Raw genomic sequence first — 27,101 nt, forward strand, 5'->3', positions numbered from 1 at the left:
AGGGTATTCTTATTCTTCTCCCTTTTTTATTTTCTTTGATTTTCATTAAACATTTCTTTAGTGTGATGGCTTGTCCATGATGTCGGAATGAACAAAACCAATGTTCTGTTCCATTCTTTTTGTTCATTTCGTCCAACCCTGGACAAGCTATCAAACATACCTTTAATGTACAAAAAAAACTAAAAAGTATATGAAAATAAGTCATTTCTACTTGGTCGTTTTGAACCTCTATTTAAACCAGATATTTGCCCTATTGAATCTAACATGGGGCTCACGTTAAAGGGTTAAGATTGACCACCCTCATACTGTACCCTTCTTCATTCATTATCATCCAAACACCTATCAAAATCATACATCCAGTCTGTCACAAAGATTCATGGACTCGAGGATATAGGATGTGGATTCAAATTGAAAGTAACTTTCTTTCAAAAATGAGACATGCCCATATCAATAAAATCTATTTTTGATAGTTTAATATTTGAAAATATAATTTATTGAAATAATATTAAAAAATAATAAAAACTATTAAAATTATTAAAATATGGTCATACAAATCCATATCCAAATTCACATGTCTGTGCGTGTCACTAAGGACATGAGGTAAAATGGTGTGTCCATGTGACATAAGATTTAGTTTAAATACAGCGCCTTGGATTTGATAAAAAAATGGACTCTAAAACACTGGTTGAGAAAATGCACATTGTAGGATATATAAAAATAGCTATTTGAATTATTTGGTTTTGACTGATATAGATGCATTTTTTAAGCTTCGCAGGGCAATGCAAATATCAATTAAGCTTCTTTAAATAGAATATACATATAACATTCATAAAGATGTTAGTAATGAGAATGTTGTATTGGTGGACAAACTAAATGTAGATCAACAACTTGAACATAATATTTATGCTAGGTTACAATTGATTTTTTTTATGGCCCAGATGAAAAAAAAATACATTGCATCTTTATTGGTATTGTTACATCACAATCACTTGATCACAGCCTCATCTTACATCTCCAGCATGGTGAATACATTTTTTAGGTTTTCTTTTTTTGGTATCTGCATCTTTCGAACTTTATTTTGTTTATTTTATAAGTGGATTTTCCCAAAAAATCAAGATTTTTTTTTTAATTTCACAAGATAAATTGCCACTTTAAACTTTTGCCACTATGATTGATTTGAAGTCCTCATCAGTGTACCATATCCCTAAACAAGGTGACTGGGCTAAATGCTTGCAAGTAGATCATGCAACTATTTGACAAAAAGGATCCTTTGATAGGATGCAATTCATCCTATGTCGATCCTAGCCGTAAAGCTGAAGCATCTGGATGGTTAAAACTAGTCCACATCCAAGTCAAAATGTGGACCAATCCTAGCCATTGATTGAACGGCTTCTATTGAATGTAGGATGGAACCCATCAACCCATCCTATATCAATTGATGGGTTTGATATGAGACTGCAATCTTAACTAGATATGCTTTTGAAGCTTTACATAGATCACTACAATGTATTATGGGATGCTACCAAAGTTTTGGAGGCCAAACTGATTATTTTTGGAGTTTTTTGCTAAAATATGGCAGAAAGAAATAGTTCACAACGTAATTATGGTAAACAGTTAAAATACTAAATTTGTGACAAAATTTACAGGCACTAGACAATAAAAAATTCTTCTTTCAGTTGTCAAAGGAACTTATTATCTATATCATGTGCTAGTGTCATTCTCATTCTAAATAAATTACTTATAGAAACCAATAATGATGCGGATGACTTCGCCCAATTGATTAATTTCGTGTAGAATGTTAAAATTTTCATGAAAAGATAAATTATCACTGGATCTTGCCACTTTTACAAGGGGCGTGAGCATCGATTTGATCAAATATGCTAGAGACTTATTTTTGGTGATGAGGCTATTTTCCTCAGTTACGACAAGTTAGAGAATGAATACAAAAAAGCTTATTGCCATAAAGAATTTTGAACACTCATTCTATTCAAGGGAGTTCCTCATAATTTGTTGTTAACAAGAGATTGCCCTCTAAATCAGATGCACAATTATTTGTAATGCTTTCAGGCAGTAGTGATGATTGAGTCAAGCACTGGTGATAATGTCTTCCTTACATATTTCCATGCATTCCTTCAATAGAAAAAAAGTGAGGCATTCTCTTCACATGGACACAATTTCCAATAAAATTGGTTTTTCAACATGGCCAACATGTGGAATAGTTTTCCCTCATGATTTACTAATAAACCAATGTGCATGATCAATTCCCTGCTACATATTGCCATACAAGTCAGAGAATCGAATAGTGTCCTTGAGTTACAGAGTTGCCAACTCAGCCTAAGCCAAAGGCAAGGGTTGGATCAGAGTAGGTCGAGGGTGGATTGAGCTCCAACCAAACCTTGCTCCTACAGGGCTTGTTTTTCACCCTGGTCAGAGGTGACGAAGGAATTGCTACTTGAATTGTGTTAAAGGATATTTGATATTATAACTGAGCAGTAAATAACCTAAAAATTGAAACTTTAATTAGAACAAGAGATATCGAAGGATTGATCACCTAGTTTAGTCTTTGCAACGAGAATAATGAAGAGAAAAACAGCGAGCAGTCCTTGTGAAATCTCTGGATGCAACTTGGAAATATTGGCAAGGTAGGATATCATATTATTGTTGACAACATAATATCCCAGCTTAACCCAACTTTTCTTTCTAGTATCAGAATGCAAATATCCATAAAAAGAAAATTGAACAGTCATTTGAAGCTTTTGTTATATTAATTTGCTCTGTTGATGACATTAGCTCCCTTGAGAATCACAATATTGCTTGAAATCACATTGGCATGGCCCCACAAGAACCTATATCATACCAAACTAAATAGAGTTAGAATAAATATGTTTATTCATCCAACAGAAAAAATGAGTCACCTATAAATAAAATTATTTGAGTTTCGAAAAGAATCAAATGCTATCTATGTCATGCAGGAAGCCTTGGGACTTATATTCACAATATCAATTGCTTCACGAATGCCTGGCAGAACTATCCAATCAATGTGGATATAATTCAAAACCTTTACAGTTGATACTGCAAGTTTCACTTTACCAGAACAAATGGTTGAGGTGGAACAATTTTGTCATGAGTATCATTTCTCATATAAGAAGGTAACAAGAAAGTACAGTTCAGTTTATAACTCCGGAAATTTCAGAAGGAATTACATGTACACGTTTCAGTCTATACAATAAAGAAGGAAAAATATATTTTATGGCTGCACCTCTTCATTTGCATTTCTCAGCAAAACACAAGGTTTGTCCCTCCAAGATGGGTCAGCAAAAGATCTCTCATGTCAAACGATTGTTAGAAGCACATGAAACAGATATTCTAGGTAGCATAACCACGAGTTTCCAGGTTTAGGTTTTGAGTACCCTCAAAGGTCAATTTGAAGGGCGAAAAAGCTCCTATAACTATTCTGCAAACCCTTCAAGCATCTAATAAATCAAGATTATCATGAACTGAATATATAAAGTTTTAACTTTTAATATAAAAATAAGATCAGGCATTTTCGCAATATAATCAAATTCAAAAGTTCAAGAATATTTTTGAAAACGATCAAGGTGGATTTTCATTATATTCAATTTAGAAGTCTAATTGCACAAGTGAAATGACGATAACAGTAAAGAATCTATCATATATCAATCAAATAATAAAATATGTATTTCTTATTATAGTTTTCCACTTATATAAATTATTTATCATGTTTTTTCATATAAAAAAGTATTTGTATTGTAAGGACAGATCTGTAACTAAAGTTTTAACGCTTTATGTGGAACAAAGGCGATTTAAAGTTAGACGTGATATGATGAAAAGAAAAGGGAGATGACACTGAGTTTATAAATTATAATAAACAGGAACATGGTGCTCTTTTGCAAGTATTTTCAGTTCCAGCTAATTTTGTGAAACTTTTAAAGACTAATAGGGTTATTTTACCATATCATCGTACCAGAATACCAAGTTCAGATTATAGAAATGCTAACCAGTGCTGTATTTAACATATCATATCATACGATAGATCAACATATTATACATGATACTGTGTAAAACACCCTAGTGCATCAAAAAATAAGGTGCATGGTGTTGCATCTGTATGTATCATTCATGCAGAAGATTAGATATATGATTCCCTTTTTCTTTTTTTTGTGGAGTGGGGAATAGGGGAAGTGGGGGAGGATGCGAAAATTGTGAGGTAAGAAACTAGATCTATATAGTGTATATTTGATATGATCATAGAGCAAACAATACAAACAATCCAGAATGGCAGATTTGTTTTTTTGTTGACAAAGGCAAGGGATGGCTTTCTGTTAAACTGAAACTCATCTTGTTGAATTGTTATCATGCAGGTGGAGACCAATTTGTAAGGGATGGAGAGAAGGAAGATCATGAGACACACTTCTAGATAACACATGCAGAAATATTACCAATCTGTAAGAAATGATGAGAAGGAAGACGGGAATTGAGCAGCAAGCAAGCTCTCAAAAAACGCAGCTTGGCATACTGTTCAGAAGCTTTAGTACATGACAGTGGTGCCCCTATGACCAATACCAAAAGTCATATTATTATTAAAGCAAGAAATACTTTTTCTGGTCAACCTCCACAACATTTTGTGTAGGTTGTGCTCACATGTGATCTGGGAAGCTGTTAACTCCCACCATTTCTTCTTCATATTGTGACTTTTTTCCCTTAAGTTGTGCATCCTCCTCACTAAGGACCTTTCTTTCTAGAAAAATTCTCTCAAATTGTACTTCTGCGGGACATCCCAATTTGGCACTCAATCCTCTACATATTGATTATTGTCTGCCCTGCAGTGAGCAGTAAAGGAAAAAGTTGCATTTCTCTAGTGCATAACCATCATGCACGTCATTTTGAAGTCAAGAACCTTAAATTGCTTTCTCTATTGAAAAAAAAAGGACTTCAATCAAGTCTAATCAATAAAAGTTCAATTTTGGCTATAGACCTCATAAAATAAATAGAAACTGGTTGAAAATTGTATTGCTTTGACTTTATAACTGTTTGCATAAAGACATTCCAAAGATAAAAAAGACACCTAGTCATTTAGGTTACTTTAGTGAATATTCAACTTCAAATAAATTACAAATTTTTTTATTTGATAGTTGCCCATTAAAGGGAGACGTTCTCGATCTTTGTTATGGCTGTTGCAGCCACCGAAGCAGCTACTGGATGAGGTATTGTTTCTTTGAGGTATCATGGCACAAAATCAACTAGTAAGACAGATAATATATGATTGTTAGAATTTTGTTCCCTAATCTAGATTACAAAATGCCATTATTTCATTAGAATACTTAATAGATGGTAAAAGTTAATGCTACAAACCTTACGAAATGTAAATGAAACCCTCCTTCTGCCTCTTTGAATTATATCTGCGCCCACAACATCAACCTATAATCAAGAATGTTAACGAGGATTATGATTATCATCAGTAAATAGATAAATTAAATATACGGCAAATGACTTTTGTGGCCAATATAGAAAATGGCTGACAACATTCCATAATCCCACAGATGGACCAAAAAAAAGGGACTTTTCCATGATCGTTTTGCCCTTTTACATGTTATTGGCACGCGGATGCCAAAGGCTTTATGTCTGTAGAATGACACAGGTTGCAGGTCTTCTCTCCCTTCAAATGACTGCCTGAAGTGTCCGTCACTTGAGTTATATTTTCCGATCACCGCAGAATCCTGAAACTAGTGTGGGGCGCAACAACAGCGTAGATACCTAAAAATCAGGGAGAGTTGATGCGGTCTACAGAATTGGATGTGGCTGGTGAAGTCTTGGATTTCTTACGATGATGATTTTGTAGCATTCATGTACAAGATAACTGTAATTGCAACACAGGGAGAGATGGCAAGTGAGAATGAGGTTTAGTTGTTGAATTTTAGTTTGAAACAATACTTTGATCCACTCATCTCCAATGTGACCCCCTATGTTCAAACCCTTCTGAATCGGGTGCCCCTTCATTTTTATCAAATCTGACGTTCATAGATGGATTGATAACGGTTGATTTAATAAGAAAAGTGAATCTCCCTTGTGTGGTAGGTTTTTGTGAAGAGCGTGTTTTATTGTCAAAAAATACAAAGTATTGTGGTTTGTGAGACAGATTTTTGAATTGCCAAAAGATCGTGCAAAGTAGTGATATTTTGGTAGATCACAAATTTTCATCAGTGAAATCACAGTGTGTTACCAAGATAGGGATGAGTGGATCTGGTCATGGTTTGGTGCACTCAAAATAAGAAAAAGTATCTGTAGTGATAACGAGTTGACTTAGTAAATGAGCGGGGAGAGAAGGCCTGAGCTCAAACCTGACTTCGTTTGCAGACAAGCCAAGCAGCCAATAATTAGGTATTTGTAGTGGCAAAACATAGTCGCTTACATTTTAAGCGAGTACCATTCACAACTATCATGGTCTCTTACTAACTGGACTAAATCAACGCGCTTAGAGACATTGCTTAGTCAGTGCGCACAATCATTACCTGTGAACTGTGAAGACAACTGGATGTTATTGTGTACACATTTCTTGCTAGTAGGAATAAGTGTATCCATGTCAAATGTGTGTCTTTTCATATTCATAAGGGCATCTTTTGAAAAGACGAGAAAGTGAAATGACTACTTGTGGAAAACAAAATTATATTGCCCCTAACGACTGTTGTGTAAAGCAAGTGAAACAAAGAGATTTAAATAAAAACTACGGGTGAAAAAAGGTATTTGAGAGGACCATATTCTCGGTAGATTTACTAATTTGACCATTTAGTGTTATAAACTGCGGAAAGTAACGATGTGTCATAATGTAGAAAAGAAATTCTTACTCGACATATGGCGGACACAAAAGTCATTTGCTGTTAAATATAATGGAAGGAAATTGATTAAACATGAAAAATAAGTACACCCATGGGGAAAGCAAATATGGTGAAAGACAAATGGACCAAACACGAAGATTAGGAAGAAACCACTTCAATAAACTAAGATTAGCGTGCCACATTATGAAAGCCAGAGAACCGAGTATGATAATGAGAAAAAACAATAAGATGCCTTCGAAAGTCAACATGTTGCATAGTAAGCTAAGTACACACATAGAGGACTTCAACTAATACAACAATTAAAATTCACTGTAACAAACAAATGGAAAGTACTGTCTACATTAATTGCATGTACTGAAATAAAGACCATTAATTGCATAGGCTGAAAATCAATCTTATCGATACCCCTCAAACACAAAAACAATGGCCAAGAAAAAAACTTGAGGCAACACACACACACACACACAGTAGGAGCACTGTCCCTTGAACCTGATAAAATAAAGAACCACTTCAAAGTACAAATCATCTGGGTTAAACATAACACACATAAAGGGCAGTTCAATATGCTAGGGAGAGATACACTAATATTGTCAGCCTTAGTTGGAGGCTTCAGTTTGTTTAAACCATATATCTTGGCACAAGTTTTCCTCAGGAGAATTCATTAATAAATGTGTTTTCTAGGAAAGTCTCAGAGATTTTTTAATCATAACAGGAAGTTTTTTAAATTTTAAAATTATATATCTATCATGATTTTTGCAAATTGAAGTCCTTTTGAAAATATTATTATATTTCCCATTTTCAAAATATTGCCGACCAAGCAAAACTCTTCAATATTCCTGGGTGCTTGTAGAATTATGAAAACGAAGACAGATAGCCAAGTAAAAGATTGGGATGGCAGGTGCAAAACAAAACTTGAGTAGGAGAGAGTGGCGAATGTTACTTGAAAAAGACAAATAGTGATGGCGGATATTGTTTGGTTATGCCAGATATCACATGTTCATCTAAAGATTTCTGCTCTCTATGGAGTATGTTGCTTCAAAAGTAATGACAGCAGGTATTGTTCAGTTATGCCAGGTATGGATGCATCTAAAGATTTCTGCTCTCAGGAGAAATTGTTCAAAGAGTCAAAGAATGTGAAATAAAGAATTTCAGTTTTTCTGACCCTTTATTTCCTTCTCTTTTCCTTCCACTTTGAAAGAAGTAATTGACGAATTGTGTTACCCTATTGTTTGAATCTAAATATGAGAGTTCCCACTAAATACAGCAGAGATGTTTTTACTAAAAATATGCAGCAAAGACTTGTTACCTGATGTGTTCATCAAAAGTTTAATCAAGATAGTAAATCTTAAAAAAGATTATTAAGTGAATAGTAGATCATAGCAATAGAAGGCTGAAGCACACTGTCAGCTGAACAATACCAATATTTTTGCACAATATGAATCACATGGAATTGTGTTCTTTAAAACAAATCATAAGATGCTAAGCAACCATCTTCTGAAACACTTGAATCACTGCAAATTGTGCAAACAAACAAAACTGGGTGCTGGTACTCATGATTGTTAGTGTGCATGCATGCACGTGCATTTGTATTGAGTGTTACTGAGCATGTTTGTATGAAATAATGAAACATAACATGATTGCATCTAGAATGGCTGATAGAGACAGCAAGCAAAGGCCTAGGGCCCATATCACATAGTGAAAGGCTACTTTTTCGTTGGACAAGAGTCACCAAGACATCCTTCCAAGACACAATTATAATGACAAATATTGGCGATATTTTGAAAACATTTCTTACAAAAAAAGTGATATTTTGCTCACCATTTTAAATGGCTAAAATATCATGATAGTATCGTTTTGACAAAAAACATCATGATTATATTGTAATATTCATGTTTTCAACAGCTATTTCTCAGGGAAAAGATTATTTATTTTTGTGTATTTTTTTCCTTTGTTACTTTTTGTTCCTAAGAAATAACAAATAGCTCAACAGCACGTATATCATTAAAAAAATAATGGTACACAGACAACTTTTGTTTGAAAAAACTGCATTCAAGTTTAAATTATGCAACAAAAATTTGATAAAAAAACAACCAAGGCTTGGAAATCAGAAAATAAATGCACTACCTTGTGATGTGGAATGTAGTGATGCCATGCATAGCGAGCCTCATCAGACAACAAAAGCATTGACCTGGGAGGAAGAAAAAGTGCCTTTCTTATGAAACTTGATCCATGGTCTGTGTCCCTTCCTTCCAAACCATGACATGTTTCTGTTGAAGCAGCCCACGCACCTTCAGGATATTTCCTGAACTCCATGATGCAGGGGCCACCTAATGAAAGGCTAAAGATGAATCCATCAAAAGCTGAATGTGTATCTATGTGAGGAGACAAGCCAACACCTGCAGGATATTCATTAACCTGCAGCACAAGATTCAAATAATGAAAAAACAAAGGAATTATGTGAAACTATAAATGAATTGCCAAGACAAGACAACAAATAGCTAAGAAATCCTCAGGCAATCAACGTGAACTTTTAATCAGCTTCAATAAACAAGAGGTATCGATGGCATGCTATCACAACATTTCAGTTAGCTTTATCCTGAAAGTAAAATCACTCATATTTCTGGAATCAAGAAAGCATGTATACAGTTTGAGATCAATAATTGGCTCTACAACCATATCATGCGAGCTTTATGTATAAGACATGATCCTACCAAGGAGTACAGAATTAAATAACAGTGAATCAGAAAGTAAGACAGAGATCCCACTTCAACAGAAGCACATGATCTAATGCAGAACATTATTGACCAGATGAAATGAAAGTCCAGTTAGTTACCCTTCTATATGGGAGACACAGGAAAAGAAAAAAATGATTAAAATGCACATAAGCAGCTCAAGAAATGCTCTAGAAGGATCATAGTTTAAGACAAGGTAAAATTTTCTTCAGAAAAACTAAAAGATCAATTCTGTGTAGCTAAGGATATCAGGTAGAGGTGAAAAGAGGCTGAATCTAAAGCATTACATGCTTAAGTCATATTTGAGAAACAAAAAAGTGCACACAGATCTGGTTTGAAACTAAGTCACACGGACTCGGCTAGGGATACACCGCACCCGAGTCGACATGCCCCGACACGGGTGCAGCTTAGGACACGGCCTGGACTCGGTCAACGACGAGTCAGACTCGGTCAATGAATCGAGGCCGAGTCCGTCCTCGTTTTGGACTCGGTCAACGTTGACCGAGTCCAAAAATGTCCATTTTTAGGGCAAAAAACAAAAAAAAAGATCTTTATATATATATATATATATATATATATATATAGCATGAGTCTCAAACATAAGCCCCCCAAAAAAATTCCGGGGAGGCCCCTGGGACCCCCCTTTCTGCAAGGGCAAAAGTACAATTTGCAAAGTTTGTAAAAACACTCATGCTGGTGCCAAACTGTAGAGGACAATATCCACATATATGCACACACTGGATATATATATATATATATATATAGCCGTGTCCCCGTGTCCAAAATTTTTGAAATTGCGCCGCACCCGTGTTGCACCCGCACCCATGTGACATAGGTTTGAAACTTGGCAGTATAGTACAAAACCTCATAAAATGCATTTCGAAAAAATCATAACTTTTCTAATTGAAAAACTGAAAGGCGAGATGTAAGATAGATCCAAGACAGATTTTGCTCAAGTTTATGGATATGACTAGGTAGACCCCAGTTAAACCTGACTATGCGAATGGAACCCACTCTTTGGTCCACACACAAAGTGTATAGGTTGGGTTTAGTTCGGTGAACTGACTGGATCCAACCAGTTAACCCCTAGACTCATGTGAACTGTGAATGGGCAATGAGCTAGTCATAGAACAAAGCCCGCAAATATCATCATATCAGCATGTCCCCATCCAACTGGCGAATGTCACTCCCTTCTTTGAAACTGGATTATTAAAATGTAGAGAGTAAACATAATTTATTTTTTAGAACACACAATTATGTTATGGACCGCCTCGGATCCGTCCAGAGAAGCTGCCCAGCCTGGAGTCCTACTCAGGTTGGGACTGTGCGAAGAGCCCAGAGGACCCGCCCAGCCTAGAGTCCCACTCAAGCTGGGACTGTGCAGGGAAACCTGCCCAGCCCGAGAGTCCTAACCGGGCTAGGATTGTGCTAGACGTCCAACCTAGAGTCCCATCTAGGCTGGACGCCCTTGTGTATTTTATCATTTTGTCTTCATGTAAATCTATATATAGATGTGCCCTGCTTAGTTTATTTTTAATGAAGTTTATTCAAAGATTTTTTTAAACTTTGTTCTTGGTTCTTGTTCTTGTTCTTGTTCTTGTTCTTTGAAGGAACGTATTTTCCCTTGCCTCTCTTCCACGTCCGTCATCGGCTCGAAGCTGTCATCTAAGTATGGGTACGGAGGGTACGACACGACAAATCCAAAAAATGTGGGTACGAGGACACAGCTATATATATTGAATATAATATAAATATATATGTTATATCTAAAATATATATTATATACGGAGAGAGAGAAAGAGAGAGTTTGGGTCTGGATTATGTATGAATCTATATTAAAAATCTTCATTTATCTTAAAAAGAGAAAAAAAGACACTTTGGGTCTGGATTATGTTAAAAAAAAATAAAAAAATATATTATCTTAAAAATTCTTTTTTTATCCATATTAAAAAGCATCTATATTAATTTTTTTTTTAACGTCATTGACCAGGTTTGGACTTGTCCAAACCTGGTCAACGAAGCCCCTTATAAAAGGGGGAAGGGCGTAACCCTAGCCCTTCCCCTTTTGTGTTCTCTCTCAGCTCTCTCTCGGTTTGTTGCAGAAAGAAGAGGAGGAGGAGAAGGTACGCCCCGCTCTCTCTGGTCTCGCTCTTCCCCCATCTCTGACCCTTGTTTCCTCTCTTTGTCTCCCTCTCTCTCTCTCATCTTCCCCTTCTCTCTCTATTCCCTCTTTGTCTCCCTCTCTCTCTCGAGGGGGGGGAAGACGAGAGAGAGAAGGAGACAAAGGGGGGGGGGAGCGAGACCAGGAAGAGAGAGAGCTTCTTCTTTTTTTTTTGGGGGGGGGGGGGGGATTTTTTGTTTTTTTCGGGTACTAGGCATACCTACATTGCGCCTGGTACTTGTACCCGTGTCGACATGGGTACGACAACGCAATGACATGTTGTGGTAACTTAGACTCAGAGGGAACGCCTTTTCTCCCTCCATTGTCGTTGAACCCCCATCCAACTCACGCTTTCCCGCGCATACCTCTCTCTGGAGTCGTGCCTCACATCCAGCTCCCCAAAATCCGTAGGACCGTCCGCCGTAGGAGTTCGGGTCCTAACAAATTATGATACAGTCAGGTTTTAAGTTTATTTTTTCAATTCATGCCAAAAATTGAGCACTTTGATGTGCATAAATAATAAGTGCTTAATATGATCCTTGTAAACATATGCTCTCAATATGAATTAAAAATACAACATATTCACAAATATGTGCTTATGTAGACATAGAAATGCAACAATAACATAAGATACTTTTGCAGTCAGTGTTACGGAATGTTGTGACTTAACCATACACACATATACTATAACACAATTTATAAAGTTTTATAAATAACCAAAAGATTTGTTCTAGAAATAATAATTAGTGGAAGGCGTTGAAGCATGCTTGCTTCCAACATTAGAATGCTGATAGAAGGTCCATCCATATTTAAGAGGAATATCAGCTTTCCTCCTATGTGCATGAAATCACCACCCAAATTCTCCAGAACCTCCCAGTTTTCATAAAGGAAAATTTCATGTGAAAATCCCAAAGGCTGATGAAAGCCTGCCCAACAGCAATGTCCTCATTTTGAAGAGATTGAAAATTGATCTTTCCTGCAAAACGTCATTAAAGAAACTTTATGTTTGGATAGATCCTTAAGATGTTACAAGTCTTCTGTAATGGATTGGATCAGGTCATCACGATCTCGTGAGTTTGGACTTTAAACCAGATTTGGGACACAATTTAGGATTTGGAACTCAAAATATTGTAATTGGGGATTGTAATGGGTCATGGGATCCAATTTGTGTAATCCGGGGTGAATATGACCAACGGATCCTTTGGGATTAACCGGATATGGGAGAACTGATGTCCAGTTCGAAATATTCACAATTGTGTATTAACTGCTTATGTTGCATGTTAACAAGTTCCACAAACTTTGTTTGCTAGTGTATTAGATGCATGCTTATGTTGAATATTAACAAGTTCCGCAAACTATGATTGCCTTGACATATTCCAAAATTACATGGTAATTCTCTGTGAATGTCACTTGTAAGAGCACTTCACAAGTTTATAAAAAAGAATAAATATACATACTAAGCTACTAACTTGTTTTTCTCTGAACTAAGGACCCATTGTTACTTAAAAATTGATTACATATGATATAATTTTAAAAGCATAGCCCTGATGGTACTATGGAGGACAAAACAGTAAAGTAGAATTATGAAATTTGTTATGGCTAATGAAAACTAGCGAACTTGTTAATATCCACCATTACATGTTAACAATACCCACTACATTCATTAGCATATATGCTAAAGTGAAAGATGGAACATCCATTCCTAAGTAATCAAGCGTGACAGCCTACATCGAAACACCTAAGCATGACAATGAAGCTCCTACTAAAATGAGAATTTTATGCAATAAAAACAACCAAGTAGATTAAGGATGCACTTAGTAGATAACATACCGTCAATTGATCAACAGTAATTTTCCTGACCACATTAAGGCAAGAAATTGATGATATCTTCTCAAGTACAGATGCGACAAATGATGGCAGTTCGCCTAAGTATTGTCTTGCATCCACATTCCTTGTCTGCAGATATAGGGAAACAAGAATATAAGCAATATCAGCTTCAAACTGTATATATATATATATATTACAAATGCTAAGACAGAAGCAAAACCAGCCTAAAAATGTAAATAGTCGTTTTCCTTCAACTAATTAATGATTCTCAAGCAAGTGGGATATCTCCTTCACGCACACATATTTGAGATTTTTTAAAGATGACATTTATATCTATATGTTTATGCCCCATTCAAAAAAATATTATATGTTTATGTATTTATGTGTATGTGCGTGAACGATTTTGAAATATAGTCTACTTGATAATCCATTATTATTATGGACGAATCTAGTTAATTCTGTCATTATGGTCGGACTTTATTACGGATTTCTAGAAATAATAGTATTAAAAAAATAGTAACAGTAAACTGTTAAAATATATAAAATATGTATATGAGTCACTAGATTATGAGAACTGGAAATATGAGAACTAATGTGTGAACCACTATTTTCATGGTTTCTTTGTTTGCTGATGATATTGTTTTGATTGATGAGTCTAGAGCTGGGGTTAATGCCAAGTTAGAATTATGGAGACAGACATTGGAAGCAAGAGGTTTTAAGTTGAGTAAGAGTAAGACAGAATATATGAAATGTCGGTTTAGTAAGCAACGAAGTAGTGATGGGAGTGTAGTGAAGCTTGGTGAGCAAGAAATACCGGTGGATGATTGTTTCAAATATTTGGGATCTATCATTCAAAAGTATGGAGAAATTGATGGAGATGTAAATCATAGGATAAAGGTTGGGTGGATGAAATGGAAAAGTGCAACTGGAGTGTTGTGCGATCGTAAAATGTCATTGCGGTTGAAGGGAAAGTTTTATAGGACGACTATTAGGCCCGCTTTACTATATGGTACAGAATGTTGGGCTGCCAAGATAAATCATATTCAAAAAATGAGTGTAGCTGAGATGCGTATGCTTAGATGGATGTGTGGAAATACAATAAAAGATAAGATTCGGAACAAGGAGATACGTAAGAAGGTAGGCGTTGCACCCATTGAAAATAAGATAAGAGAGAATCGTTTACGGTGGTTTGGACATATTAGGCGAAGGCCTAATGATGCTCCAGTTAGAAGGATGGAGAAATGGGAAAATATATTAGTTAAAAGAGGTCGGGGTAGGCCTAGGAAGACTTGGAGGGAAATGATAGGAAAGGATATGAATGCTTTGAACCTCACCGAGGACATGGCATTTGATAGAAATGATTGGAGGAGAAGGATTCATGTGGAAGACCCAAAATGATTTTCTTTGTTGGTTCATATCGCCGACCCCAATTGTTTTGGGATGAAGGCGTAGTAGTAGTTGTTGTTGTTGTTGTTGTCTCTTGAATCCAACTGTACGGATGTGATCTACATGCTTGGTTTTATAAGAACAAGCTCTTGAATCATCCTATTTTGAAGCATAAACAAGAATTTTTTAAGGCTATAAAATCAATGGCTCATAATCTTCATAAATATTCAAGCATTCAAAAATCATATTTTTTTTCATCGAAAATACACAATCCAATGGTTGTTTCCTATCAAATTCACCATGCTAAGCACGTCCACATGGTTGGATTTGCAAAAAAAGTGTTGGAAATGCCCATATTTCTAGTTCTCATATTCTAATGATTCTTATGTATATATATATATATTCTGTTATATCTTTTTGTATTGCTCACTAAGGGCATTTTAGTCTTTTTATATCCCTGTAATTAGACTGTTGGGGAGCTCCCAATGGATCTATGGTTAAAGACCAAAGAGCCCTTGGTCAAATAATAAAAGAAAAAGAAAAAATACAAAAAACCAAAACTGTCCCTAGTGGACAGTTCTAATTACAGGGGTATAAAAAGACTAACTCTATGGGAGCCCCCCCTTAGTCCCAACTTTGTATAAATAGGGCCTGTTAGCCCCCTTTGTTTCTTAAGTTTTTCTTAAGCATTTAATATATAAATTTTTATTATTATTGTGTTCTTACTCCACTTTAAGTGAGTTGTGTGTAGCCCTTTGTGGCTTCTTGTATCTTGCCAATTAGTGGCTTTTTGCTTGTGTGTGCACTCTTTGTAGACATTTGTGGCATTTCTCTTGTGCACTCTTGTTTCATTACATAAACTAGTAGGACTATCGAGTATCGACACACAAACTAAATATAAGAATAGATAAGAAGAAATTCACCCCAATCCCTTATATATTTAACCCCTTATCTCATAAAGAAACTTGCAACACCAACCTATTCGTAGCTAGGTCAATTAATCATTGATCAAAAGAATGAGCTGGTTGAGCTAATCCTTCTACACCCATAATGAATACATTTGCCTAAATAGCTGCAATTATATGACCTTTACAGGAATGTGATATTAATGTCCATTACTTGTGTGGATCTTAATAAGTTCTTTAACTTTTTACCCAAATAATTATTTAAATATCACTGTTGTGACTTCTTTTTGTGGCACCACCAAGAGTGTTTTATTACAAGAACTACATCCAACTAGTCCAAAACAATTTCAATTGACAAATATAATGCTCTGATTAAACTTACTATGAAGCATAGACATCGAGCAACTATATCACAGGGACTCGGCATAGAGGCCGCCGCACCCGCATTGATGCGATGCGGGTGCAAGTGCGGCACCCGATGCGTTCAACGTGACCCTGGGTGCGGTCAACCCACACCCAAGATTATTTAAAAATATTTAAAATTTTGTCCCAGCATCAGCCACGTATTCGGCGAAGATAAGATTCGGAACGAGGAGATAAGTAAGAAAGTAGGTGTTGCACCCATTGAAAATAAGATGAGAGAGAATCGTTTACGGTGGTTTGGACATATTCGGCGAAGGCCTAATGATGCTCCAGTTAGAAGGATGGAGAAATGGGAAAATATATTAGTTAAAAGAGGTCGGGGTAGGCCTAGGAAGACATGGATGGAGGTGATAGGAAAGGATATGAATGCTTTGAACCTCACCGAGGACATGGCATTGGATAGAAATGATTGGAGGAGAAGGATTCATGTGGAAGACCCAGAATGATTTTCTTTTTTGGTTCATATCGCCGACCCCAATTGTTTTGGGATGAAGGCGTTGTTGTTGTTGCATCAGCCACGTATTTTACAAAGTTTTTGAAACGCTATGCATTAAATGCTTTGAGTCACGTACATTCTTTTATTGTTTTTACAAAGCTTTGTCATAAAAAACTGAGCCATGTACATTCTTTTATACTTTTTACAAAGAGTCATAAAAGATGCTTTGCTTTAAAAATATTTAAAAGTTTTGTCCAAAATGTTATGCATTAAATGCTGTGAGCCATGTATATTCTTTTGTTGTTTTTACACAGAGCTGAGCCATGTATATTCTTTTATACTTTTTACAGAGCTATGTCATAAATGCATTAATAAAAAAAATGAAAACTGCATTGGAATGGATTTTTGCATTAAATGAGGAGATGTTTGCTCTAATTTCAAGCAATTATTTTATTGTTGAATGGCTGAATCCACTAGTAAACCGATTAACTAATCGGATCCTGATTCGGTATGAATTTTCTGCATCTGAATTTGGATCCTACTTTTTATTGTTTCCGGTGAAAAATAGATTTTTTCATCGGGAGCTTACTTTATGAATAAGTTATATATATATATATACCCTCCCGCACCCCTGCACCCAAGCTTTTTTAAAGTGCCAAATCGCCCCACCCGCACCAATGTGACATAGCCGAGCAATGAGTAGAAGGCACTTACTTCATAAAGGAACTCATAACCATAATGCTGAACCCTTCGCTTTGCAAGACTCTTCCAATGCCTGACATCAACAGCCGCAAGAAGTTCCTAAAAAAGCAAATAAAAACACAAACTGCCTAGATATTCAAAGAAGTATCCTGAAATGAGACCTTATCAAGAAATTAGGAAAAAAAAGAGAGGAGGGCATCCTCAAGTACACTACAAAGATAAGTGAGTGCCAAACCAGCTCAAGAACATAGTTACTACTTAACAACAGCAGCTTTCTGGCACAACATTTCTTACAAGAAATTCAAATTGTTGTCTTTGTTTTCTACCAAGAGCAGGAAATAAGAAAATGGCAAGAAAAGAAAATAAAGTAATTTCTTTGAAGAACTAAAATTTCAAAATAGAAAAGGAAAAGTTAGTAGAATTGGAAAAAGATACATGAGACTTTCAACCTACAAAAAAATTGTGAACTTTTGTGATGACTTAAGGGAAAGTCTATTGTAGGTAAAAATCCAAAAACCCATAAAGCGGTAAGAGTTTTCCAGTTTTTCTGGGAAAAGGAAAAAAATGTGGCAATAATGCTGAGATGTTATCAGTGTTTATCAATGACCAATATATCACAATAATAAGACTATGTTGAAAACACTGTCAGTACCTATCGCTACCTTAGAATGTCTTTGGTGAGACAACAATCAGAATACCTTCTCTTCCTCTCTGCTTACAAACTCGTGCCACAAGTAAATGCCAGGAATTCTCAAATCAGAGGCCACCAATGATACTAGAACTGGAATCTCTGTTTTGACCTGAAACAAAATAAACATACTTGAACTTAAACTACGCAATGTACGGATGAGGAATGATAAAGACTGCACAGTTTGTGAAACTAAACCATAGAAGCATGGCTTTAGAGCAGCTGGTCTAGGATAGTGGCAGAAAACCAATAAAAGAATTTCACTTGAATTTGTAGTTTGCTCAAAATCCGCAAATACACATCCAGGGCTGATGCACATCTGCATCTTAATCGAGTATCCTCTGTCTGCAATATCTGCATCAAAGGATGCCTGTTCTAAATTCTAAAGACCATTTATGTTCTAAAGCATTTCATACAAGTACATACACAGACTATCCTTAAATATTAAACAAAAGAATATAAAAGAAAACAACAGAAAATCAAAGCTTGAGGATACAAAAGAATGGGAGCTTTGCCAAAAATATTCCTTTCTCTAGATTCTCTCAGAAGCAAAGTATCGTGTTAACTTAAAAGTGCTATGGATAAAAGAAATTCATAATCAGAAATGCTTTATTCCGATGTATTAATAATCCAATGTGGAGTTTGGATTCTTTGAATTCAGTGTTTGTAATGTATCAAGATTGTTGCATGATCAGTCAACAGTTTTTTTCCCCCTTGCTTATCAAGGTTCTATCACCACTTTCATAATTAAGAAAGTAAAACATCTTCTGCAAACTTCTCATGGACCACGGTTCATTAGGATGTAGAATTCATAGATAACGTTATTCCACACCCTATGAAAAATTGCACGAAGTTATGGGTTTTTCTTCCTTCGGTCACCTCAGGAAATGGAGGGAAAAGGCAAATATCCTACACGAGGCCAGCATTTACCTGGGGAAGAAATGAAGAAATTGATGAACTGCAATCTACAAGTCTCTTTTTGTTCTTTCAATTAGTTTATTTCAACCACAACTGGATGTGCTCTTGGGCCATAATTACCATGACAAATTTTCATCAGGCATACAGTTCCCCCTGCAACTAACTCTGACTCTTTCTAGTTGTTTTTTCTTGAGGCTCTAGTTGAGAGATGGCAATTGGGTTAGGGTCGAACTACTCTGGCACTGACTTTTCCCCAAAAAACAAAATGCCGATATTGAGCAGGCATTCAGAGAGTTGAGGAGATAGTTTCCCTTGTATATGCACCAACAAACAAAGTTCAATTCTAAGAATGGGAGGCCTAGAAGCAAGTGAGCGCTTTCGTGCCTATCTCCTCTCTGATGCATCCCATAGAAATGAAAGGCATAAAAGAAACAAAAATGGATGATGATTTCATTTTCTTAGGCTTGTTGGGCCTGGTTCTAACATTCTTAGAAAGGGTTCATGCTCCATTTGTGCTTTGTTTGGTTCTCGGTAACCCTAAAACGTCGGCCACTCTCCTTGGAACCCCTAGCTTCAAGTGGTCCTTATGAGCTTTCTAGTTGCAATAAGGGATGTCAAGGCTTCACCGGCGTTATATATTTGCCTACAGATCACACAACTGGGTGGGTTACCATTCGGGCAGATGAAATATCCAGGCATAGCAGCGTCGTGGTGTAAAATACTTGTTCATTATTCATCAAATTTTCCTGTTAGGTTCTGTTTGGGAGACTTGCATTGAAATGGAAACACCATTTCCAGGTGTTGCCAACATATGGTTTGGACAAAATGTGGTGTCGAGGATGGAGTTACCAAAAACATCCTCTTGTGAGTGGTGCTGGGGCTGGCAACTCCATTCCCTATGCAGCGTTTTTGGCAACACCATTGTTCCCAAATAACAGAGAGCATGAGAACAATGGGAGAAACCACGACGCACCTCCGATTCAAGGCTCCCAAACAGAGCTTTAGTGGTCCTCACTTCGTTTTCTTCGTCATTCTTTTTCCGTGATTCCATCGATTTTCAAAACTCTTTTTCTTTTTTCTTTTTCATGACAAACGGGGAAACCACTCTCAGGATTAGAGACCTAGTCGCGCTGACTATGCCTGCCGTACTTACAGTCGCTTTCTCGTCAGTGACGCACCCCTTGCCTCCAGGAAGTCATCTTACTTCAGCACCAGCAAGGGACATAATGATATTGCCCCTTCTTACATGCAAGGAGCTGATGGCATGATGCTAATGAAAACGAGAATGGAACCCTAACCACCCGTCTAGTGGCCAAGTCCACCAAACCCCCTTGGGGCTAACAAAACTCTTTCTCAAGAAAAAAAAAAAACAAGAGCATGGACAATAGGAAAAACGTCACAAAAGATGAAGAATTACTCAAGCTTTTTATGCCGCACCTTGCAAGGCACCTGTTCGGAGTAAGATACGTGCAGAACGCGTCCGCCAAGACGAGGGCAAGGCGATCCATTGAGTGCTTCCAGGGCAGCTCGAGCGGAGTCAACCTCCGAGAAAGAGACGATGACGCGGGCGCCGCTGTGGTCCGCGGCCCGGACGCCGGTGACCTCGCCGAAGGCCCCGAACGCCTGCGCGATCGCATCGAAGGGGATCCCAACCCTCGGTCCGCAATTGGCGACGAAGAGATGAGGGCTTCGATCGCCGACCAGAGCCCTCGGGCGGCCGAATCTTGGCTGGTCCATGAGGGTGAGACAGGTAACTCATAAAAATACCGTTTTATGAGTATTTCAAACCTACCCCATGGTTTTGTTGAGCGTGCGTGATTCTACGAAATCTTACGTACGTGTTTTTTTTTTCAGAGAAAGCTAGGGTTAGGCAGACCCCTGCACCATTTGGGGTTCGAACTTGCAACGTCCCAACACAAAGTGACGTGCACTAACTGCTCCTGCCAGACAAGCGGAACCCCCGTTGGTAAATCTTACATACGTGTTCAAATAACATAATCCACACATCGATTTTTATTAATCCAAACACGTAAATCGCATCTGAAAGGTTAGATGTGCACAAAGTAATCACGTTTGGAAACTTTTTCATCTATTCCAAACTGAGCATTTTTTTTTAAAACAAAATTTTTTCTAAAAACTTTGATTTTTTATAAGAAAAATTCTTCCACCTAAGGGTGCAGGAATTTTTTTCTATTCAAATGTTTTGTTTTTTTAGAAAATAACTGTATTATTCATGAAATTTGACACATTCGTCCAAATAACTAATTATTCACCAAATTTCTTGGTAAATCCAAAAACATCAATTCTTGACTTTTATTGGATTAGGTGTTTTGTGGAGACATGTGACATTCTTAGAAAAATACTTTGTATCTCCTACCCAAAGTGGATTCACACTTTTACGAGGAATACCAATATATGTCTTGTTGTCAACCTATCTTTAGTGTGCATCTCCTATACGAGATTCCCAGCTTGTTTCAACACTTATGGTCAAAGTATCTTTAGTGTGCATCTCCTATATGAGATTCACAGCTTGTTTCAAGACACTTAGTCTATCAGTTTTGAATGTTGATATTTAATAAGAGGTTAATAAAAATTATTGAATCATTCTAAATTCATTCACTCGTTCACAAAAGGTTAGCAGCTATTAAATGTGTAGCTAAAAAGACTGTACATCTATTAGTTTAGGATGTAGTTGTTTTTGTATATGAGGTTAGCACATTCATTAAATCCTTATGAATTCACTCGTTAGTTCATAGCAACTATTAAAAGCATAGTTGAGGAGATACACATTTATTAATCTTAAATATAATGGTATTTAATAAGATGTTAGCGGAATCATTGCATCATTGAAACATTTGCTCAAATATCACGCGAATGACTAACATACTTAAATTAAAGAATGAGATCCGTTCAAACCAAAAAAAAATTATAGTTACTTTAAGTGTATCTACCGACATTCACACTAATACCTTGACTTACAAAATTGACACAAGTACTAATGCATTATTTGTGCAACATATAACATTTGTTGAAACAAACTGACAATTTCTTAGGAGAGATGCATACTAAATGATATGCTCGAATTAAAGAATGAGATCATGTCTATTTGTAAAGGAGATTCACAGTTACTTTACGCGTACCTACTGGTATTAAAAGAGAAGAGACTTGCAAGTATTAAAACATTATCTACGCAACATCTAACATCAGCTGAAACAAGATGCAAACCTCATAGGAGGAAATGCACATTAAAAGATATGTTGACCGACATACTTGAATTAAAGAATGAGATCATGCATGTTTGTAAACGAGATTTGTAGTTACTTTGTGTATATCTACTAACATTCATGCTAATATCTTACAAAAAAGAGACCCCACAAGTACTAAAACATTGTAAGTGCAACATCTAACGTCAGCTTAAACAAGTTAATCTCATAGCACACTAAGGGGTTGTTTGATCGCACATCTCACACGTCACACGAGATGCTGCGACCACATAGATCACATTTTTTAACAAATGTGGGATGCGTCTGACCCGTGAAACATTATCCTCCGCATTCAGAAATTGGCTTAAACACCTTTCCACCCTTTGTTACAAAATGAACAAGGATGGGGGGGGGGCAAAGTTTTAAAAAAATGAGACCCACCTCAATGGGAGTGCCCTTCTCTCTTGTTCTCTCTCTCTCATGTGCAGCATTCAGAGAGGCTAACGGTGTTTTGGCCAGGCTTAAGGGCCCACGTGGGTGAGGCAGCAGCCAAGCGAAGAGGTCGGTGGAGGTGAGGGCTGTGACGAGGCTTCGTTCCTCTCTGTCTGTCTCTCCCCCTTCCTTCTTCCTCTTCTTCTTCTTCTTTTATTTTGTTTTTGAGGTTTATATTGGGTGGGTATTAACTTCAGGTTGATATTGGACACTTATTTGTTGATTTGAGTTTTTTAGTTTTCTTTAATTAAGATTTTTTTTTTATTTTCATTGATTATGATTTTTTCTTCGATTTTCATTGATTATGATTTTTTCTTCGATTTTCATTGATTAGGGATTTTTTTTTATTGATTAGGGTTTTAGATATTTAAATTATAGTTTATTTTTCTTGTAGTTTAGTTTTTTTTTTATTTATGATTTATTTTCTTGCATTTTAGGGTTTTATGATTTATTTATAAAAAAATCCGAATATGAATTCTTATTTTTATTTTTTTGGTTTTTGGTTTTTGGTTTTTGGTTTTTGGTTTGTATATAAATATGTTGCATTTTGGTTTTTGGTATGTTTTATGAATATGAATTCTTGCATTTTGGTTTTTGGTATAAACATATGAATATGATTCATTTTCTTGCATTTTTGGTTTTTGATTTTTATATAAAATGAATATGAATATGCATTTTAGGGTTTTTGGTTTATATATAAACAATTATTATTTGTTATTTTTTCTCAAATGATCCATTTCTAAAAAAAATGAATTTTAAATTAAAGTTTTTTATAGTTATTTTGATTAAGAGTTTTTATTTTTATTTTCTATGATTAAGGCTTTGAATTACATTTGTTTAACTAGGATGTTTTTTTATTTTTTGATATTTGGATTCAAGTCAAGATCTATATTCGAGGCAACAATTCATGATTTTAGACGTGCCTTCGTAATTGGATCAATATCCAGGCCAAAATTCCATAATAAACATATTAAAATATGTAAAATGATGGGTGGATCAAGCCATATGATCCAAAACAAAGTAATTTGACCCATTATTCATGACTCTTCAAGTTGTCTTGCACATCATCATCAAACAACAAATAATTGAAACACATCATCCATTACGATCTAAACAAACGCTCGATTAAAAAAAAATTACATAATGAACAGAACTAGTATCATTTCGTTTTGTTCTTTTGTTTCATAATTTAATGGACAAGTCATTAATAATGCCCTAAATATAGACATCCGTTGGTATTCCTCGTAAAAGTGCAAATCCACTTTAAGTACACAACATTTTTTTGTGACTGTCGCAAGTCTACGCAAAACACCTACAAAGGGTAAAATGGTTCAACAAAAGTTGAGAATCAACATTTTTGGATAAGCAAAGAATTTTGGTAAATTAGTAGTTATTTGCATAAACGCACCAAATTGAATAGATAGTGCTGTCATTTTCTATTTATTTTTGCACCTTCAAAACATGTCATTCTATTGGCTGCCTCCTATGGTTCACCTCTCTCTCTCTCTCTCTCTCTCTCTCTCTCTATATATATATATATATATATATATGTATATAGTGAAATGGGTTTGGGTTAAACCCAGCTAAAGCATGCTAACCATCCACCACGTGTATTGATGGACGGTCAATGCACAAAAAAAAATGCATTGAAAATCCTTTACTGGCAAAGCGCCAGTAAAGGCCGCAAAGTTCAAACCTTTTTAAAAAATGATAGTGGTCATCCATCACTGGGCGTGATGAACAACCACTGTCCAAAAAATGCAAAAAAGATGTTAAAACGTGTTATCTACGTGTTTTACAAAAGATGTGTATGTCCCCTAAACCCAAATAGGGATGCTTTAAAGTGTCACTAAAGGTCTTGGTTCAATTGAAACCTTTAGTGACACTTCAAAAGCACCAAAGCTTAAAACTCGCATGGCCCATGATGGACGACCATGCTCATTCCACTATAGTTGGGTACCCAAGGGTTGCACAAGTACTCTCTCTCTCTCTCTATATATATATATATATAGTAATGGATCTGTGCTAAACCTCGTTAATGTTATATCAGAGCTAAAGTGCGTTGACGGTCCATCATGCACTTTGATGGACAGTCAACGCACAAAAAATTTAAAAGTCGCACCAAAAACATGATATTTGGGCAAGGGGCCAATAGAGGTCCTTGCCAAAAAAATGACATTTTTGACATGTTTTTTGCATTCCATCAACATGCGCATGGATAGTCAGTACGCTTTAGCACCAATGTGGTTTAGCACAGACCCATATATATATATATATATATATATATATATATAGATAGATAGATAGAGAGAGAGAGAGATGTGCAACCCTTAGGTGCGCAACTGCAGTGGAACGAGCATGGCTGTCCATAACGCCTGTGATGGATGGACATCGCCCAAAAAAACTCTCAAAAATGCTGTTTTTGAGAGTTTTAAGCTTTAGCAGAGGTCTCGATTCCACCAGGACCTTTAGCGACGCTTTAAAGCATCATTATTCGGGCTTAGGGGACGTACACATCTTTTGTAAAAAGATGTTTAGCGCCGCTAAAGATGCTAAAATGCAAAAACGTGTTTTTTGGAAAGTGGTCATCCATCACACCTAGTGATGGACGACCACAATCATATATATATATATATAGTAATGTGCCAAATGAAATATACTAAGTGAAACATGTTAAATGAGTTTTTTCAGATTTTTTCTTTTATTTTAAAATTATGACCGTACATATGTCATCTATGTACTTGATTTTATTGGGATAAGCTCTTGAAGTGTTTGAAAAATCAATGGTCCAAAATCTTTTTGAGGCTCCAATTATTATTATTTTCATCGAAAACACATGATTCAGGTGTTGATTCCTCATAAATCATGCCTAGCACATTTATGGGGTCGAAACTGCGAAAAAATATTAGAAGTGCATAAAACCCATTTAGCATATTTCATTTAACACTTACCAATTTTTCTCTCTCTATATATGTGTGTGAAAAGAAGGTTCAATCAATTTCTTTCTCCCAATCTTTTTTTTTTTTTGAAAGGCAAGTTGGGGTTAGGTAGACCCCTACCAGTTATACATCGATACTACTGGGATTTGAACTTGCAACATCCCAACACAAGGTGACGCGCACTAGCTGCTCCTACCAGACAAGTGGAGCCCCAGTTGGTACTTTCTCTCCATCTTCCTCTAACAAAGAGAGAGAGAGATTCTAATTAGAATTTTCTTAAAAAAAAAAAGAAAGCAAATTTTTTTTCATTTGAAAAAGTTCTTATGTCAAAACTTCTTATAGGCAACATTTTCTTTTCTTATGAAATATTTTAACTTTTTTTTATGTTAGATGTGACCTAAAAAAAATATATTACAGATTTTAACCAGGAGTTCTTTACCCACGAGGGTAACAAACTTCAACCTTTCCAAGCAATTGCTCTGATGACCTGACAAAGGCTCAACCTTTCTAACTTGAGGCAACTATAGTTTGACATGGCACAACCATAGTATACTCTCCGATGCACGTAGGGTCTTATCAATTGAAAGCCTACCAATATACCCTTAGTAATAGGGGAAGAGATTCCCTGACCTAGCCCAAGAAAAACTAAGAAAAAATAAAAAATCATTTAGCTTAAACTAGTCAATAACTAGTGATCTAAGCCATGAACAACTCATTTAGCTTAAACTATTCAATAACCATTGCCAACTTGATCGTATTTGGTTTATATAACTAGTGATCTAAGCCATGAACAACTCATTTAGCTTAAACTAGTCAATAACCAACAAAGGGTGTTAAGCTCGTGTAGCTAAAATATACAACTTTCATGTATAATATATGACAAAAAATAGTGTGTAATAGCTTGTTTGAGTAGGTGGCTCTCTTAACCTAAAGGTTCAAGGTCCAAATTTTACTGTTTTATTCTATAACACATATCATTCTTTTTACATGAGCAAGTTCATGTTTGGCTGGTTCAACTCAAGCCTCTAGGACGAGCCAAGCTTGAGGCTCTGCTAGACACGAGCAGAAGAACAAGCCCAAGCTTGGTCCAGAGATAAAGGAGCCAAGAACAAGCACCAAGTGTTTTGGTTTGTTTGGCTCGTTGACCTACCATAATGTCGAGTATGACCTGAATTCAATCTAAATCAAGAACGATAAGTCAAGTTTTATAGCAACGACACAGGTTCGCTTAGTTAAACAAGTCTGACTTACAAAAATCGTATATCATATAGATTCAATTGGTTTAAAATTTTTCATAATAAACCCATATATGACTTGAGCCACGAGTAAGATCTACTATTTTTTAATGCACTGGCGCGAACCCAAGCCCGAGCTCGGTGCAATGATAAACAAGCCAAGCCCAAACACAAAGTGTTTGCACCACAACAAAGCAGTG

General features: G+C 36.1%; 1 protein-coding gene across 3 annotated transcripts; it reads right to left on the reverse strand.

Moving 5' to 3' along the window:
• Nucleotides 1-2,632: 2,632 nt before the first annotated feature.
• On the reverse strand, nucleotides 2,633-20,808 carry TRM9 (RNA-binding (RRM/RBD/RNP motifs) family protein). Of its 3 annotated transcripts, none has more exons than XM_089981044.1 (7): nucleotides 20,470-20,808; nucleotides 18,125-18,226; nucleotides 17,439-17,525; nucleotides 13,578-13,703; nucleotides 8,979-9,269; nucleotides 5,374-5,439; nucleotides 2,633-2,846 (listed from the first exon to the last, which is right to left on the reverse strand). In XM_089981044.1, exons 1-7 carry the CDS (start codon nucleotides 20,767-20,769, stop codon nucleotides 2,787-2,789), a joined length of 1,032 nt encoding a protein of 343 aa, XP_089837170.1. In that variant the 5' UTR covers nucleotides 20,770-20,808; the 3' UTR covers nucleotides 2,633-2,786. The 3 variants fall into 3 exon arrangements, with proteins under 3 accessions (XP_089837170.1, XP_089837171.1, XP_089837172.1); XM_089981045.1 differs by having other exon boundaries at nucleotides 2,676-2,846; nucleotides 5,374-5,420; nucleotides 20,470-20,807; XM_089981046.1 differs by lacking the exons at nucleotides 2,633-2,846; nucleotides 5,374-5,439 and adding an exon at nucleotides 11,968-12,184 and having other exon boundaries at nucleotides 9,149-9,269; nucleotides 20,470-20,806.
• Nucleotides 20,809-27,101: the final 6,293 nt, after the last annotated feature.

This window comes from Nuphar pumila, chromosome 11 (genome assembly GCF_984573655.1).
Source record: "Nuphar pumila chromosome 11, dmNupPumi1.hap1.1, whole genome shotgun sequence".
NCBI lineage: Eukaryota > Viridiplantae > Streptophyta > Magnoliopsida > Nymphaeales > Nymphaeaceae > Nuphar > Nuphar pumila.